Raw genomic sequence first — 16644 nt, 5'->3', positions numbered from 1 at the left:
CTGGCACAATGACAATTCACTGAGCTAGCTATTTTAGGTATGAGAATGCCTGTTCCCTATACAACCAGCCTGCTTTTCCTAAAGATTGGCATCATAAACACAGAGAAGTAAGATTCTTAAGGACAAGCAGGATCTTTTTAAATAGCTTGTCTGGCATGGCAGAACTGAAATATTATCTCATTCGGTTTTATGGAATTAAACACACTGCCAAGTTGGGGCTTGTGGACGAAATTTTGCCCTTCAATACGTTAATCATCCCAGGACAAATGAACCAAACAACAGGAAAACAAGATTCTATCCCATTTACCCTCACCAAAGACATTTAAAGTTCCTTTCTCATGATAGCTTTTGTCATTAAATATATAAAAAACTGAAAGCATAAAACTATAAAAAATCAAATTTTTATACTTACTGAATAAGGAGGGGTAGGCAGTGAAATTTTAGAAATAAGCTTTAATATGTGCCCATTTCTTTTATGAATAATATGAAAAATAGAAGTATTAATAATTACTGAGTTATTTTCATCCAAATGTTCACATAGAGGAAAAGGATGTGGTAAAGGTACACGGGATTCAACCTCATAAATGTCTTCATCTTGTTCTTCCAACCACGAGTCACTAAGTTTGACAGTTGCCAAATAGGTCTTGTAAGAATCCATTCTTGAAGTTATAGCTGCTAATTTTCCTCATTTGCTTTACCAGTTTTCCACTACACTAAAAAGTTCTGTTTACTTTATAAAGACATATCACAGCAATATGAAAAATTTTCTTTAGCACTATCAAATAAACATAAAAATGAATTCATACAACTAAACAACAACAACAAAAAACAACCCACAAATAAGAAAAACTAGGTCCCCACCAGTCTTCAGCAAAACAAAACAAAGAAACCAGAACAAAACCAAAACTAAAAGTAAACATGTTTTAAATTAGAATGACTAAAATGCTGAAGAATGAAAGACTGAAAATATAAATATCTAACTAGCTAAGCAATAAAACTGCTTTCGCTATCAAATATGTCTGTGGAAGTAAAAGCCTTCCAAGTAAAACCTGGCAGGGAAAGTCAAGTTTCAAGTCTCCATAGCAGCAGTCTTAAGAATCGCAGTTGCAACATTATTTCCCTTGCTCTTGCTGCTTCATTCAATGCTCTTCTGAACTGAGCTATTCAAATGGCCTCTCCTGCTGAGCCAAAGGATTCTAGTCAGTGTCCGCTGAGGAAAGGTCAGAAGAGAGGGTGTGGTTTAATGTCTGTACCTATAGGTACACTGAAAGGTGGAATCTGAATTCACACGCCCACAAAAAAGCCTGCCTAACAGGATCCAAGTTCCACGTCAGAGCTCTGAAAAGGATATTTAGATAAGTTTATAATGCTCCTAAGATAAGCAAGTGTTTCTCCATTCCATTAAAAATGTAAAATCAAGGTCTGAATCTACATTATCAATCAGTTCTTCAGCTATGCCCAATAACTGTAACTCTTGCTGGAAAACTAAGTATTTCCTTTTGATATTTCCTTAAAATAATACCCATTCTTCTCAGCAGTCATTAAAACTAAATATAGATGGTTCGGTTATAATCTATTTCTACACTGAATTATTTACAGAGTAGTTGTTAAGGAAAAAAAAACCTGCATTGTACAATATACAATAGCTGATAATTATACCACTTAAGCTACACTATGAACTCTGACTAAGATTTAACAGCACAAGTTGTATATAATGGCCCTCTGGTAGCCTCAACAATGGTGAATAAGCCAGTTACTCAGAATTTGAAAAGCTGAACAACATAAAAGTTGTTTTAAATAAATAAAAAATCTTTCACTGTGGCAACTTTTCTCTACCCAGGAACTAAATATCCTTAACTCACAAAACCTTACCTGCTATGGGAAAAACCCACACTAAACCAAGCCTACCAACAAAAACCCATTTTTAGCCACTTTCACTACACAGAGTATCTTCAGAGGATTCAATACCCAAATCCTACACAGTTGGTTAATAATTAGGGTAGAGAAAATGAGAAATTTTACAGAAAGCTCAGAATCTATAGTGATATGGTTTGGGATGAAGAAGGAGCATTGCTGCCTAGAACTCCACAGTTCAGTTCAGTCGCTCAGTCGTGTCCACTCTTTGCGACCCCATGAACCACAGCACGCCAGGCCTCCCTGTCCATCACCAACTCCCGGAGTCGACCCAAACCCATGTCCATTGAGTCTGTGATACCATCCAACCATCTCATCCTCTGTCGTCCACTTCTCCTGACCTCAATCTTTCCCAGCATCAGGGTCTGTTCAGTGAGTCAGCTCTTCGCATCAGGTGGCCAAAGTATTGGAGTTTCAGCTTCAGCATCAGTCCTTCCAATGAATATTCAGGGCTGATTTCCTTTAGGATGGACTGGTTGGATCTCCTTGCAGTCCAAGGGACTCTCAAGAGTCTTCTCCAGCACCAGTTCAAAAGCATCCATTCTTCGGTGCTCAGCTTTCTTTATAGTCCAACTCTCATATCCATACATGACCACTGGAAAAGCCATAGCCTTGGCTAGACGAACCTTTGTTGGCAAAGTAATATCTCTGCTTTTTAATATGCTGTCTAGGTTGGTCATTACTTTCCTTCCAAGGAGTAAGCGTCTTTTAATTTCATAGTTGCAATCACCATCTGCAGTGATTTTGGAGCCCAAAAAAATAAAGTCAGCCACTGTTTCCACTCTTTCCCCATCATTTCCCATGAAGTGATAGGACCGGATGCCATGATCTTAGTTTTCTGAATGTTGAGCTTTAAGCCAACCTTTTCACTCTCCTCTTTCACTTTCATCAAGAGGCTTTTGAGTTCCTCTTCACTTTCTGCCATAAGGGTGGTGTCATCTGCATATCTGAGGTTATTGATATTTCTCCCGGCAATCTTGATTCCAGCTTGTGCTTTTTCCAGCCCAGCATTCTCATGATGTACTTGGCATATAAATTAAATAAGCAGGGTGACAATATACAACCTTGACGTACTCCTTTTCCTATCTGGAACCAGTCTGTTGTTCCATGTCCAGTTCTAACTGTTGCTTCCTGACCTGCATACAGGTTTCTCAAGAGGCAGGTCAGGTGGTCTGGTATGCCCATCTCTTTCAGAATGTTCCACAGTTTGTTGTGATCCACACAGTCAAAGGCTTTGGCATAGTCAATAAAGCAGAAGTAGATGTTTTTCTGGAACTCTCTTGCTTTTTCGATGATCCAGTGGATGTTGGCAATTTGATTTCTGGTTCCTCTACCTTTTCCAAAACTAGCTGGAACATCTGGAATTTCACGGTTATGTATTACTGAAGCCTGGCTTGGAGAATTTTAAGCACTACTTTACTAGTGTGTGAGATGAATGCAATTGTGTGGTAGTTTGAGCATTCTTTGGCATTGCCTTTCTTTGGGATTGGAATGAAAACTGACCTTTTCCAGTCCTTTGGTCACTGCTGAGTTTTCCAAATGTGCTGACACATTGAGTTCAGCACTTTCAGAGCATCATCTTTCAGGATTTGACTTAGCTCAACTGGAATTCCATCACCTCCTCTAGCTTTGTTTGTAGTGATGCTTCCTAAGGCCCACTTGACTTCACTTTCCGGGATGACTGGCTTTAGGTGAGTGATCACACCATCGTGATTATCTTGGTCGTGAAGATCTTTTTTGTACAGTTCTTCTATGTATTCTTGCCACCTCTTCTTCTTTTTTTTTTTTTTTTTCCACCTCTTCTTAATATCTTCTGCTTCTGTTACGTCCCTACCATTTCTGTCCTTTATTGAGCCCATCTTTGCATGAAAATTTCCCTTGGTATCTCTAATTTTCTTGAAAAGACCTCTAGTCTTTCCCATTCTATTGTTTTCTGCTATTTCTTTGCACTGATCGCTGAGGAAGGCTTTCTTATCTCTCCTGCTATTCTTTGGAACTCTGCATTCAAATAGGTATATCTATCCTCTTCTCCTTTGCTTTTCACTTCCCTTCTTTTCAAAGCTATTTGGAAGGCCTCCTCAGACAACCATTTTGCTTTTTTGCATTTCTTTTTCTTGGGGATGATCTTGATTCCTGTCTCCTGTACAATGTCACGAACCTCCATCCATAGTTCATCAGGCACTCTGTCTGTCTATCAGATCTAGTCCCTTAAATCTATTCCTCACTTCCACTGTATAGTCATAAGGGATTTGATTTAGGTCATACCTGAATGGTCTAGTGGTTTTCTCCACTTTCTTCAATTTCAGTCTGAATTTGGCAATAAGGAGTTCATGATCTGAGCCATAGTCAGCTCCTGGTCTTGTTTTTGCTGACTGTATACAGCTTCTCCATCTTTGGCTGCAAAGAATATAATCAATCGGATTTCGGCGTCGACCATCTGGTGATGTCCATCTGTAGAGTCTTCTCTTGTGTTGTTGGAAGAGGGTGTTTTGTTATGACCAGTGTGTTCTCTTGGCAGAACTCTACTAGCCTTTGCCCTGCTTTATTCTGTACTCTAAAGTCAAATTTGCCTCTTACTCCAGGTGTTTCCTGACTTCCTACTTTTGCATTCCAGTCCCCTATAATGAAAAGGATATCTTTTTTGGCTGTCAGTTCTAGAAGGTCTTGTAGGTCTTCTTAGAACTGTGCAACTTCAGCTTCTTCAGTGTTACTGGTCGGTCTATGCCCTGACCGACTAATTCCAGACCATGTAATGACAAATTCCTATTTATTATGACTTCTTGTATGAGGGTTGCAGTTAGTTTTGAGAAGACACCTTAACCTCTGTACCAGATGGAGATCCAGCCCTACCACTGGTACAGCTAAATCTGAGTTTTCTAGGGCTTCGGCAGTTACAAAATCATCAATATCCTAGATTTTCAGCTTGATGAACTGGCTGGATCCTTGCTCAGCATTTCAAACACCTCTCAAAATACTCTTTCTCAGTTCTTTCTGCAAATTACAGTTTACTTTGACAATCTGCCGTGTCCAAATCTCTTATTTGAAGCAAAAAAAAAAAAACCCTGAAAGTAAGACATATCCTTTTATAAACAGAAATATTTAGGTCAAGGCAAGAACTAACTACAAAGAAAAAAGAGAAAAGCTAGGAGAAAAAAAACCGCAAAAAAGCAGCAGATTAAGATGACTTAGAATGGGGCAAATGGCTCTCACAACAAGAGTACATTAATTGATGGTATAATTCATGTTCAGAAAGATGACCCTGAATTAAAATAATTCAAATAACAGTATGTTTGTAACAGAGTGTCAAATAGCTCTCGCCCAAACAGGGTATTAATGGATGGTATATTCATATATTGATGTTCAGATAGGTTACTTGAATTGTAATAATTCAAACAATATATTCTTTTTCTTGAAATTTTAGAAAGCACAAAACACATTTTGTAATCAAAAGCAGTTAAAATAATTTCAATTTTTAAGAGGCCACCCTTTTAATTTTCTAGACTAGCTCATTATTCCCTGGTTTCAGGTAATCAAGATTTGCAATATATATTTGAAGGCTATTAATTTGTGGAACAGAGGTATGTTTAGCTTTACTTTAATTGTACGTCAAGCCATTTAACTTTTTTCCCCAGAAATATTTCCCTCAACTTGTAAAACACTTCTGTTGCTCTTCTTTGTATTTATTTTTCTAAGCTACTTAAGAGAGACTAAATCCTGGCTACAATACCCTGACAGAGCCCTGACTGATGGTTATAAAACGCACAACAGGAGCAACACCTAACAGCAAATGTATTTCAACATTTTAGTACAGCTTATGTTTAAAACATAACAAAATGTTTTTTTTGTCATAACAATATGACAAAACAAAATCTTAACAGTACTACAGTTTTATCCTCAGAAAAAGGCTTCTTTTCGGAGAAAATATAGAAACATGTACCTTAAATTCCATCATTCTTAAAAATGATTATTTATAAGTTTATGAGAGTTGCCCATAATAAAAATTTTTCTTTGGTAGTAAATTCCTCATTCATTGTTTTCTTATAACACTGAAAGGAATCTCTTGGTAAATAATCTCCTACAGCTCTAAACTACATCTGGATTCTAGAAAACTTTAATTGCTAAAAGACTATTTCCCACAGAACAGACTGATTCCTATTTGTACTTGATCCAAAAATCAAGAATCTGAAACCACACTCTCACAGATAACTTTTCTGCAGAATCACAAAGAGATTACTAAATAAAGACAAGGTTAAAGAGATTAATTTTCTAAGGTCTTGAGAATAATCTCTTAGCACTTTAACTCCTAGTCCAACAAAAGCTATCCCAACCTGGGACTTCCCTGGTGGTCCAGCGGTTAAGACTCCATGCTCCCAAAGCAGAGGGCACTGCTTCAATCCTGGTCAAGGAACTAAGATCCCACACGCTGCACAGCATGGCCAAAAAACCAAAACCAAACCAAGACTACACTTTAACACAAATGATTAAAAAACAAAGTTATCCTAACCAAAAGGAACTATAATAGGTTGAATACAAGCCTGAAATATGTATGGTAGCCTGTCCTGGCAAAAGAGAAGTGAAATCAATCCCAGAAAATATATTATTATATGGATTTGGACACACCATGGGGCAAATCACTTGTGAAATCTAATACATAAAGTAAAACATTCCTCACAGATACTATGAAATCCGACTATAAAGGTAGATATCCTGATACTTCATAAGGAAAATGATTACTTATTATTTTATTAAATCAAGATACATCTATGGAACCTAAGTGAAGGTGAAAATGTTAGTTGCTCAGATATATCCAACTCTTTGCAACTCCATGGACTGTATCTTGCCAGCTTCCTCTGTCCATGGGATTCTCCAGGCAAAAACACTGGAGTGGGTTGCCATGACCTCCTCCAGAGGATCGTCCCAACCCAGGGACTGAACCCAGGTCTCCCACATTGTGGGCAGATTCTTTACTGTCAGAGCCACCTGGGAAGTCCATGGAACCTAAAGCAGCCTCCAAACTTAAAGCTAAGTATAAGGCTTAATTAGAATTTTCCAGTAAAGTTATATAACATATAAAACCAAGCCAGTTTAAAAAAAAAAGGAAAGAAAGAACCTTGACTATTTGAAAATATTTACTTATACTATTGGGCGTTTTCATTGAAACTCCTCCCTAATTCCAAACAACCCACAATCCCAAACAATAATCTCTCTCCCCATCCTAAAGGCAGTTTAATTCCTCTGACCCAAAGGCCACATGTTCCCCTTGTGTTCTGGATTCCATCCTATCTCACCCCAAGTATCTGGCTTCAGAAGGTCCATCCCCTCCAACCTGCATATTCTACTTTTCCATGGCTACTCAATATAAACATTTGAACCATAAAAAAAGCATCCTGCCCCTTTCAACTGTTCTCCTGTTTTCTTCACAGCCAGATGTCATGAAATTGCTGTCTCTATTTCAACTCCATTTCTGTATCTCTCTGAATTGTGAATTCCTCCTCTATCAACTCCACAAAACTGTTGTGTTCTCCTGAAGGTCACTGATGACACCTATATTGAAATATCCAATGGACACTAGATTATCATCATTTATTACCTTTCCATGGTATCTGACAGTTAGGGAAAATCACTCCTCATCTGGCTTTTAAGACACTATTCTCCAAAAACAAAACAGAGACACTATTCTCCTGTTCTTCCCTGTCCCTTCTCTCAGTCTCTTTTGTAGACGGATGTACCTTTATTCCCTTCTAAATCTCAGCACTCTACCAGCACAAAAATTTAGTTCCCTACACTCTCCAAAACCATAATTTGAAATGTCTTTAAAAGTGATGCCAACTTCTAATCTAGTCTCCCAAACTCTGGACTCTAGAGAGTACCTTTTCCCTTCATGTGCTCTAAAACTGCACCCCTTCATCTCTTTTGCATCCCCATCTCAACAACCGAGCTGGGCAAGGATCTACGATGGTCTCTCTCCTCGTTCATTCCTTATCCCCTACAGCCAACGTCACACCAACTTCTACCAAACTCAACTTCCTACAAGGTTCAAAATCACTTCCCTCTGGCCCTAACTTGACTTCTACCCTTTTCACTTGCAATAGTTTAAGGGTCTCCTGTTTCTGCACATTCAGCATCTCTCCTCACTCTTTTCCAGCCCATCTTTCCACCACATTGCTACCAGACGAAATCCCTGTAAAAAACAAATCTGAGAGTATTTTCTACCAAAAATATTTCAGTGATTCCCCACACTTTTCAGCATAAACTTAAAACTTTTCAACTCAGCCCTCAAGGGACACTGTGCTGACCGCTGCAATCCTTCTACCCTCTGCTCCCCACATTCCATCCTGGGTGTTCTTAACACAAAATGATCCACTATCCTCAAACACATCGTGCTGGCTTACGCCAACATGCAATGCCATTGACAAAAACTTTCTTCTCGACCTATCCACTTAGTTTCTATTAGTAGGTCTTTTTCTTAAAAGATTCATTTTGCCTTGAATTAAGATTTCACCTTCATTACTTCATGCAAAGATGGGCTCAATAAAGGACAGAAATGGTATAGACCTAACAGAAGCAGAAGATATTAAGAAGAGGTGGCAAGAATACACAGAAGAACTGTACAAAAAAGATCTTCACAACCCAGATAATCATGACGGTGTGATCACTCACACTCACGTAGAGCCAGACATCCTGGAATGTGAAGTCAAGTGGGCCTCAGGAAGCATCACTACAAACACAACTAGTGGAGGTGATGTAACTCCAGTTGAGCTAAGTCAAACCCTAAAAGATCATGCTGTGAAAGTGCTGCACTCAATACGTCAGCACATTTGGAAAACTCAGCAGTGGCCACAGGAATGGAAGAGGTCAGTCTTCATTCCAATCCCAAAGAAAGGCAATGCCAAAGAATGCTCAAACTACTGCACAATTGCACTCATCTCACACACTAGTAAAGTAATGCTTAAAATTCTCCAAGCCAGGCTTCAGCAATAGGTGAACCCTGAAATTCCAGATGTTCAAGCTGATTTTAGAAAAGGCAGAGGAACCAGAGATCAAATTGTCAACATCTGCTGGAGCATCGAAAAAGCAAGAGAGTTCCAGAAAAACATCTATTTCTGCTTCACCGACTATGCCAAAGCCTTTGACTGTGTGGATCACAACAAACTGTGGAACATTCTGAAAGAGATGGGCATACCAGACCACCTGACCTGCCTCTTGAGAAACCTGTATGCAGGTCAGGAAGCAACAGTTAGAACTGGACATGGAACAACAGACTGGTTCCAAATAGTAAAAGGAGTATGTCAAGGCTGTATATTGTCACCCTGCTTATTTAAACTTATATGCAGAGTACATCATGAGAAACGCTGGGCTGAAGGAAGCACAAGCTGGAATCAAGATTGCCAGGAGAAATATCAATAACCTCAGATATGCAGATGACACCACCCTTATGGCAGAAAGTGAAGAGGAACTCAAAAGCCTCTTGATGAAAGTGAATGAGGAGAGTGAAAAAGTTGGCTTAAAGCTCAACATTCAGAAAACTAAGATCATGGCATCCAGTCCCATCACTTCATGGGAAATAGATGGGCAAACAGTGGCTGACTTTATTTTTTTGGGCTCCAAAATCACTGCAGATGGTGATTGCAACTATGAAATTAAAAGACGCTTACTTCTTGGAAGGAAAGTAATGACCAACCTAGACAGCATATTAAAAATCAGAGATATTACTTTGCCAACAAAGGTCCGTCTAGCCAAGGCTATGGCTTTTCCAGTGGTCATGTATGGATATGAGAGTTGGACTATAAAGAAAGCTGAGCACCGAAGAATGGATGCTTTTGAACTGGTGCTGGAGAAGACTTTTGAGAGTCCGTGGACTGCAAGGAGATCCAACCAGTCCATCCTAAAGGAAATCAGTCCTGGTGTTCACTGGAAGGACTGAAGTTGAAGCTGAAACTCCAATACTTTGGCCACCTCATGCGAAGAGTTGACTCATTGGAAAAGACTCTGATGCTGGGAAAGATTGAGGGCAGGAGGAGAAGGGGACAACAGAGGATGAGATGGTTGGATAGCATCACCGACTCAATGGACATGAGTTTGGGTAAACTCCAGGAGTTGGTGATGGACATGGAGGTCTGGCGTGCTGCAGATCATGGGGTTGCAAAGAGTCAGACACAACTGAGCAACTGAAATGACTGACTGACTTCACTAAAATTGCTCTCGTCAAGTAAGAAAGGCACTCCCTTCAACAAGCTGCATTCGATTTCAGAATCACTCCTCAGGCTGTAAGTTGACCTGTCAGCAGTAACTGACAGAATGATTCACTCCTTTCATTTCCAAAGGGCAGAAAAAGTGCCAGTCAAGAGCATGGACTCTGAAGTCAGTCTACCTGGCTTCAATTTCTAACTTACACTTACCTTATAAGCCTGGACAATTTCTCTGGTTTCTATGCTTCTGCCCTAGACGCCTCCATCTCCTCAGTCTCTATTTAATAAGATGGTAAAAGTGATCTCTTTGAAAAACGTGAGATCAGTTACTGAAAAAACATCTAACGACGCAAAGTTGGAAACAATCTATGTGTCCTCTGGATAAACAAACTGGTTAATACTCCTCGGCTCTCATAGGAAACAAACTATTAACACTAAGAGATGAATCCTACATGCATTTTGTTAAGACGATGAAGGCAGACCCAAAGAATGCATGATGTATGATTTCATTTATGACACTCTGGAAAAGGCAAAGTTATAGGGACAGAAAGTGGCTAGCAGTTGTCAGGAATAGGAGGTGGAGGAGGAGCTGACTATAAAAGAATGGAGGAGCACCAGGAAATTTCGGGGAGATGGAACTATTCTGTATTTTTGTGGTGGTAGTTACATAATTCTACACATCTGTCACAACCGAAAGAACTGTCTACATGCAAAATGAAATTTACTGTCTGTAAAATTTTTAAAAATTAACCAAAGTGTCAGGGAACCCAAAATGGAATAAAAACTGTAACAAATGATCATAATTGTATTAAAAATGGATAACAAACCCACACTTCAGGGGTAGGGATAAAAGATTTAACCTAAAATGCTCTGAAAAACAGTACTTTCTTTACTGTAAGGCTAAAGACACAAAAAGTCAGTCAGTTCAGTTCAGTCACTGAGTCGTGTCTGACTCTTTGTGACCCCATGGACTGCAGCATGCCAGGCTTCCCTGTCCATCACCGACTTCCGAAGCTTGCTCACACTCACGTCCATTGAGTTGGTGATGCCTTCCAACCATCTTATAAAAAAAAGTAATGTATATAAATATTGTACTCTAGTTAGTAAAACTGTTTTTCCCAGGGGTATAGGTTAGCAATTGCAAAATTACTTTATGGGTATATATGGGTATGAAATTACTTTATGGGTATACATGGTTAACACATAAGTAAAACTACTGTAGATCATGAGAGCCTGGTCTCTCGTCTCTGGAGAACAAAGTTACAAAGGAAAGGGGAAGGGGTGGAAAGAATGCTGTTGTAGTAGTGGTACTAGCTGGGAACTGGAGATATCGGAATGAACTTAAGACTTTTATTATATATGCAAACAGATACAGAAAAAAAAAATAGATGCAAACTGTTTTTCAAACTGTCTGCTGAGAGGACCATGACAACTTACTAACAATAAGCACATACAGCACCTAGGTCCTTCCTTTCAAACTATCATCCTCTGATAAAGGGAACTTCTAATAAAATAAAACTTCCTTGGAGAATGGGCTGATTCTAGGGCTGCTGCTGTGTCACTTCAGTCATGTCCGACTCTGTGTGACCCCATAGACGGAAGCCCACCAGGCTCCCCCATCCCTGGGATTCTCCAGGCAAGAACACTGGAGTGGGTTGCCATTTCCTTCTCCAATGTGTGAAAGTGAAAAGTGAAAGTGAAGTCGCTCAGTCGTGTCCGACCCTTAGCGACCCCACGGACTGCAGCCCACCAGGCTCCTCCATCCATGGTATTTTCTAGGCAAGAGTACTGAAGTGGCTTGCCACTGCCTTCTCCGGATTCTAGGGCTGGGACAGGGAAAATACACAATGGGCCTGGAGACTGTGATAGTGCAAATGTTCAAAGAGGAAGCACTATGGAAGTGCCCAAGAGCCAACCTGAAAGACTTCTTCACGTCAAAGCTAGAACAGAACTATTACAGTATTTGATTATAGATAACCCACTAAAAAAATTAATAGCTATGAGTCCATACGAGGACTGATTAGTTAAAATAAATTCAAGTGAAGAAATTGCTCTTACAGGGAGAAGGAACAAGATGGCAGAGGAACAGGACAGCGAGACCACTCTCTCCCAAAACAATTTCATCAAAAGAACATTTGAACGCAGAGTAAAGTCCACAAAACAACTTCTGAATGCTGGCAGAGAACATCAGGCACCCAGAAAAGCAGCCCATTGTCTTTGAAAGGAGGTAGGAAAAAACATAAAAGATAAAAAGAGAGACAAAAGAGGTAAGGACGGAGCTCCATCCTGGGAAGGGAGGCTTTAAAAAGAGAGAAGTTTCCAAACACCAGGAAACACTCTCACTGGCGAGTCTGTGGCGAGCCTTGGAACCTCAGAGGGCCACATAACCGGGAGGAAAAAGAAAGAAATAATTAAAACCCACAGATTACCCACCAAATGGTAACTCCCAGTGGAGAAGCAGCACAGACGCCTGCATACGCCATTAGCAAGCGGGGGCTGGGCAGGGAGGAGCCAGCTGAACTGCTTAGAGACAGGACTGGGCCTGAATGCCACGAGAACAATCTGAGAGAATGAACTGGAGATAGCAAAGCAGACTGGGATAGCTTCCCCACGAAAAGGCGGAAGGCTCTAACCTAAGACTCCGCCAGCCCCGCTCACAGAACAAAGGGCTGAGCAGAGCAAGCCCGCTGCAGTCGGCCATCCCCCATCCCCTGCTGAGACAGGCAGGGAGGTCAGCCAGGGCTGGAGGGGGCAACCGTGGCCCCAGAAAGGCATTGGATACAAACTGCAGGCAGGCTTGTTGCTTATCAAGATTTCTTGGGCTCGGGCCGGTCAATATCTGCCTGAGAAGGTGCGCCGGTTGTACACCCAGAAAATCGAGTGGCAGGGACTGGGGAGGTGATAAGTCACATCGACTGCGCTCGCCAAACACCTGGTCCCCTGAGCTGCTCGGACTGGGGAAGGCACAAAACGCAGACCCAGACAAGTGTGCGCCTTTGTGGAGTACCCGAGAAACTGAACTTAAGTTGCTCAGACCTGGGAAGTGCATACCACCCAGCGCCGGCCTCGGACAGTTCCCTGCAGAGCAACCTAGAGCCTGTGCGGTGTAGACTGGGACAACACACGCGCTGTGAGCGGGGTCACACCCAGTGTGGCCGAGACACTGCGAGCACTCCCCACCGATGCCAGAGATATTCGTCTGCAGCGTTCCTCCCTTCCCAGAACAGGACTGAACAACTGAGCCTTTAAAAGTGTCCACCACCGCCCCCTAGTGTCAGGGAGGAAAGTAGACACTGAAGAGACCGGCAAACAGAGGGAACCACCTTGGAAATGACAGAGAAGTCTAGAGGCTACTCCAAGAATAAGACCAAAAACCAGAGGCAAGAGGCTTAAGCCCAAATCCTGAGAACATCACAGAACTCCTAACTCCAGGGAACATTAATCGATAGGAGCTCATCAAACGCCTCCATACCTACACTAAAACCAAGCACCAGCCAAGGGTCAACAAGTTCCAGAGCAAGACATACCACGCAAATTCTCCAGCAACACAGGAAAATAGCCCTGAGCTCCAATATACAGGCTGCCCAAAGTCACTCCAAACCCATTGACATCTCATAACTCATTAGTGGACACTACACTGCACTCCAGAGAGAAGAAATCCAGCTCCACCCACCAGAACACCGTCACAAGCTTCCCTAACCAGGGAACCTTGACAAGTCACCCGTCCAACCCCACACACAGCGAGGAAATTACATAATAGAGAGAACTCCACAAACTGCCAGAAGAGGAAAAGGCCACCCCAAGCAAAGCAATATAAACAAGATGAAGAGCCAGAGAAATACCCAGCAAGTAAAGGAACAAGATAAATGCCCACCAACACAAACAAAAGAGGAAGACATAGGGATTCCACCTGATAAAGAATTTCGAATTTTGATGGTGAAAATGATTCAAAATCTTGAAAGTAAAATGGAGTTACAGATAAATAACCTGGAGAAAAGGATTGAGAACATGGAAGAAAGGTTTAATAAGGACTTAGAGGAAATAAAAAAGAGTCAATATACAATGAATAATGCAATAGATGAGATCAGAAACACTCTGGAGGGAACAAACAGTAGAATAACAGGCAGAAGACAGGATAAGCGAGCTAGAAGACAGAATTGTAGAAATAAACCAAACAGAGAGGAAAAAAGAAAAACGAAGTAAAAGAAATGAGGACAATAAAAGAGACCTCTGGGACAATGTTAAACGCTTCAACGTTCGAATCATAGGAGTCCCAGAAGAAGAAGACAAAAAAGAAAGACCATGAGAGAATACTTGAGGAGATAACAGTTGAAAACTTCCCTAAAATGGGGAAAGAAATAACCACCCAAGTCCAAGAAACCCAGAGAGTCCCCAACAGGATAAACCCAAGGCGAAATACTCCAAGACACATATTAATCAAATTAACAAAGATCAAACACAAAGAACAAATATTAAAAGCAGCAAGGGAAAAGCAGCAAATAACACACAAGGGGATTCCCATAAGGATAACATCTAATCTTTCAACAGAAACTCTTCAGGCCAGGAGGGACTGGCAAGACATACTTAAAGTGATGAAAGAAAATAACCTACCGCCCAGATTACTGTACCCAGCAAGGATCTCATTCAAATATGAAGGAGAAATCAAAAGCTTTACAGACAAGCAAAAGCTGAGAGAATTCAGCATCACCAAACCAGCTCTCCAACAAATGCTAAAGGATCTTCTCTAGACAGGAAACACAGAAAGGGTATATAAACTCGAACCCAAAGCAATAAAGAAAATGGCAACAGGATCATACTTATCAATAATTACCTTAAACGTAAATGGGTTGAATGCCCCAACCAAAAGACAAAGGCTGGCTGACGCTGAATGGATACAAAAACAAGACCCCCATATATGTTGTCTACAAGAGACCCACCTCAAAATGAGGGACACATACAGACTGAAAGTGAAGGGCTGGAAAAAGATAGTCCACGCAAACAGAGACCAAAAGAAAGCAGGGGTAGCAATACTCATATCAGATAAAATAGACTTTAAAACAAAGGCTGTGAAAAGAGACAAAGAAGGAAACTACAAAATGATCAAAGGATCAATCCAAGAAGAAGATATAACAATTATAAATATTTATGCACCCACCATAGGAGCACCGCAATATGTAAGACAATTACTAACAAGTATGAAGGGGGAAATTAACAACAATGCAATAATGGTGGGAGATTTTAATACCCCACTTCGATCTACGGACAGATCAACTAAACAGAAAATTAACAAGGTAACACAAACTTTAAGTGATACAATAGACCAGTTAGACCTAATAGATATCTATAGGACATTTCACCCCAAAACAATGAATTTCACCTTTTTCTCAAGCGCACATGGAACCTTTTCCAGGATAGATCACATCCTGGGCCATAAATCTAGCCTTGGTAAATTCAAAAACAACTGAAATCATTCCAAGCATCTTTTCTGACCACAATGCAGTAAGATTAGATCTCAATTACGGGAGAAAAACCATTAAAAATGCCAACATATGGAGGATGAACAACACGCTGCTGAATAATGAACAAATCATAGAAGAAATCAAAAGAGAAATCAAAATATGCATAGAAATGAATGAAAATGAAAACACAACAACCCAAAACCTCTGGGACACTGTAACAGCAGTGCTAAGGGGGAAGTTCATAGCAATACAGGCACACCTCAAGAAACAAGAAAAAAGTCAACTAAATAACCTAACCCTACATCTAAAGCAACTAGAAAAGGAAGAAATGAAGAACCCCAGGGTCAGTAGAAGGAAAGAAATCGTAAAAATTAGGGCAGAGATAAATGCAAAAGAAACAAAAGAGACCATAGCAAAAATCAACAAAGCCAAAAAGCTGGTTCTTTGAGAAGGTAAATAAAATTGACAAACCACTAGCCAGACTCATCAAGAAACAAAGGGAGAAGAACCAAATCAATAAAATTAGAAATGAAAATGGAGAGATCACAACCGAAAATACAGAAATGCAAAGGATTATTAGAGAATACTATCAGCAATTATATGGCAATAAAATGAATAACCTGGAAGAAATGGACAAATTCCTAGAAAAGTACAACTTTCCAAAACTGAACCAGGAAGAAATAGAAAATCTGAACAGACCCATCACAAGCGCGGAACTAGAGGCTGTAATCAGAAATCTTCCAGCAAACAAAAGCTCAGGTCCAGACGGCCTCACAGCTGAATTCTACCAAAAATTTAGAGAAGAGCTAACACCTATTCTACTCAAACTCTTCCAGAAAATTGCTGAGGAAGGGAAAACTCCAAACTCATCCTATCAGGCCACCATCACCCCAATCCCAAAACCTGGTAAAGATCCCACAAAAAAAGAAAACTACAGGCAATATCACTGATGAACATAGATGCAAAAATCCTGAACAAAATTCTAGCAATCAGAATCCAACAACACATTAAGAAGATCATACATCATGACCAAGTGGGCTTTATTCCAGGAATGCAAGGATTCTTCAATATCCGCAAATCAA

General features: G+C 40.4%; 1 protein-coding gene across 5 annotated transcripts in view; it reads right to left on the bottom strand.

Moving 5' to 3' along the window:
• The window catches only part of AKAP9 (A-kinase anchoring protein 9), a 176186-nt gene that overhangs the window by 43175 nt on the left and 116367 nt on the right, over positions 1-16644 (bottom strand). The window contains exon 1 of one of the 5 annotated variants that reach the window (XM_088833185.1): positions 413-1695. The exons of the other annotated variants lie outside the window; for them this stretch is intronic. Within the exon in view, the coding sequence (XP_088689311.1) occupies positions 413-658 (246 nt within the window). The 5' untranslated portion in view covers positions 659-1695. Of the gene's footprint in view, positions 1-412; positions 1696-16644 lie in introns of those variants that run through there. 5 annotated transcript variants of the gene reach the window in all.

This window comes from Moschus berezovskii, chromosome 3 (genome assembly GCF_049115385.1).
Source record: "Moschus berezovskii isolate FMDL1 chromosome 3, NW_MosBer_1.0, whole genome shotgun sequence".
In the NCBI taxonomy this organism is placed as follows: Eukaryota; Metazoa; Chordata; class Mammalia; order Artiodactyla; family Moschidae; genus Moschus; species Moschus berezovskii.
Note: the sequence above shows the minus strand (reverse complement) of the source record. Positions and strands in the feature narration are given on the sequence as shown.